Source organism: Meleagris gallopavo, unplaced genomic scaffold (assembly GCF_000146605.3).
Source record: "Meleagris gallopavo isolate NT-WF06-2002-E0010 breed Aviagen turkey brand Nicholas breeding stock unplaced genomic scaffold, Turkey_5.1 ChrUn_random_7180001849092, whole genome shotgun sequence".
Lineage (NCBI taxonomy): Eukaryota > Metazoa > Chordata > Aves > Galliformes > Phasianidae > Meleagris > Meleagris gallopavo.
This window is the reverse complement of record NW_011116419.1, coordinates 160-2,800: the sequence shown is the minus strand read 5'-3', so window position 1 is coordinate 2,800 and position 2,641 is coordinate 160. Positions and strand designations below refer to the sequence as shown.

The following is a 2,641-nucleotide window of genomic DNA, read 5'->3' as shown; positions in this document are numbered from 1 at the left end:
TGTGGTGCTTAGCCACCTGCTAGGTTAAACCACAACACATTCTCAATAAAAAATAAAAGAGAAAATGAAATTCAAGAAGGCAACATAATAAAACCTGCATGGACCATGGTCTATGACTTTCTATACCACTGTTAATGGCAGGTAGGAAAACCAAGAGAAAACAAAGTTAAAAAAATAAAAATCAAAGAATTAAAAAAGAAAACACAAATATATGAAAAACAAACAACAGAAAAGCACACAGCAGATCACAACACAGATATCCTTTAGACCCCAAACATTCTCCTTCCAGAGGGATTATATGTATAGAAAAAACATTTTGTTACTATAAAATTTTATCATAAGCATGCATGTCAAGACACTTATATGTGTATGTATTCAAGAACAGTTTCTTCAGATATCTAAGTGTTAACTAATTACACTAAACAGAACAATATGAATTTTAAATTCCTACCATTCCATCATAACGGTCTCCAGGTCTGCCCCTTCGGTCATAAGACATAAGATCTCTAAAATGATAAAAGCAGCAGCACAGAACTCATGTTATAAATTAGGTTATATATTCCCATTCAAACATTCATTTTCATGACTTGTACACAACTCAGTTTCTGATTGCTTTAGCCAAGTTCCAAATGACATAAACTAAAGTTACAGAAATATTGACTATAGACTGCTATATTACAGAAATAATTCAAATTTCTCTAATGAAATACACACTCAATCCTGCACAATCACTATCAGCATGGAATTGTGAAACAAGTCCTGCAAACGTTAACATAATTCAGAAAATTGTACTCAACTTGAGTTTTATAGAATGCATTTATACAACAACTCACCCGCCACGAGGAGGTGGAGGAGGAGGAAGAGGAAGATTACGAGCTCTGCTGCCACCTCTGCCACCACGGCCTGGTGGAGGTGGTGGAGGTCCTCTGCGAGGGCTCATATCATCGTAATCTCTTCTTGATGGAGGAATAGGTCGCCCACCACGATTGGGAGGCATTCGATCAAAGCCTCCTCTTCCACGCATTGGAAAGCCTACAGGACGTCCCCTTCTATCATCAAACATCATCGTGAAGCCACCATAGTCATATGTTTCATCATAGAAATTGGGATCATAAGGCTGGGCTCGTCCTTTAATTGGAGACTAAGACAAACACACACCAGTTACCACCGACTGTTACATTTACACATTCTGAATAAATTATTGATTTCGTAATGCTGAAAAGAAAGTCAGGGACAGTAATACGCTTTCTGACATGGAGAACTACGAGAGAGAAACTGTTAATGATAGGTGGCCCTCCCTTCCACACCAATTTTAAATTTCCTCTTTTAATGATCATAGCTAACAGTCCATCAGTATCAAAAATTGCTTCCCTCTTCCACAATAATAGAATCATAGAATCATGGAATTACTCAGGTTGGAAAAGACCTTACAGATCATCAAGTCCAACCACAACGTAACCATACTACCCTAACTCTAACAACCCTCTGCTAAATCATGTCCCTGAGCACCACATCCAAACTGTTTTTAACACATTCAGGGATGGTGACTCAACCACCTCCCTGGGGAGCCTATTCCAGTGCGTAACAACCCTTTCTGTAAATAAGTTTTTCCTGATATCCAACCCAAACTTACCCTGGTGCAACTTCAGGCTGTTTCCCCTTGTCCTGCCACCAGTGAAAAGAGACCAACCCAGCTTCCACTGCAATCACCTTTCAGGTATTGGAAGAGAGCAATAAGGTCTCCCCTCAGCCTCCTCTTCCCCTGACTAAACAGCCCCAATTCCTTCAGTCGCTCCTCGTAGGGCATATCCTCCAAGCCCTTCACAAGCCTTGTTGCCCTTCTCTGAACCTGCTCCAGCACCTCCATGTTCTTTCTGTACTGAGGTGCCCAAAACTGAACACAGTACTCAAGGTGAGGCCTCACCAGTGCCATGTACAGGGGCAGGATTACTTCCCTAGTCCTGCTCACCACACCATTCCTGATACAAGCCAAGATGCTATTGGCCTTCTTGGGCACCTGGGCACACTGCTGGCTCATATTCAGCTGACTGTCCATCAGTACAAGATAGATAGACCCCCACAATAGATCTCAAACATAAGAAACAGGAGTAATTTTAGACTATGCTAACAGTCCAACGCTTTATTTGTTATTGGAGAAAAGGTACTTAACTGACTTTAACAAACACTAATGTAAGAATAAATTAAGATGTTACCTCAGAGATAAGATCCAAAATAATCTTGATACATTCCACAACTCTATCAGGTTTTCCACCAATAAGCACCACTCTATCAGTGGAATGAGGACAACACTCCTGGAAGAGCTTAATGGTGGTCTGAGTATTCTGTTAAAGAAAAAACAAAATCTTCAAACAGAAATATAGAACTTCTTTAAACAAATTTGTGAACATTAAAAAAATTGGAAGTTTAAAAGCTTTTAGTTATGACTCATAAACAGTCATTTAACTGAATATAAGCAAAAGAATCACATACCTATTGTAAGCTTACAGGTTTAGAACCTACACATATAATAAAAACACAGTTTGGACACAGAACAGTGACATCAGAATTATCACAGAATGGCTTAGGTTGGAGGGGACCTTACATCTAGTTATCTTACTGCCCTCAATCCACAAACGGACTG

The 2,641-nt window shown here is 39.5% G+C and overlaps 1 protein-coding gene across 1 annotated transcript; it reads right to left on the bottom strand.

Moving 5' to 3' along the window:
- Positions 1-355: 355 nt before the first annotated feature.
- On the bottom strand, positions 356-2,345 carry LOC104915749 (heterogeneous nuclear ribonucleoprotein K-like; the record flags this gene model as incomplete). The annotated part of the gene is made up of 3 exons (XM_010726671.3): positions 356-506; positions 834-1,141; positions 2,214-2,345. Coding segments are annotated over 3 exons (507 nt in total), but the record flags the coding sequence as incomplete, so codon positions are not given.
- Positions 2,346-2,641: the final 296 nt, after the last annotated feature.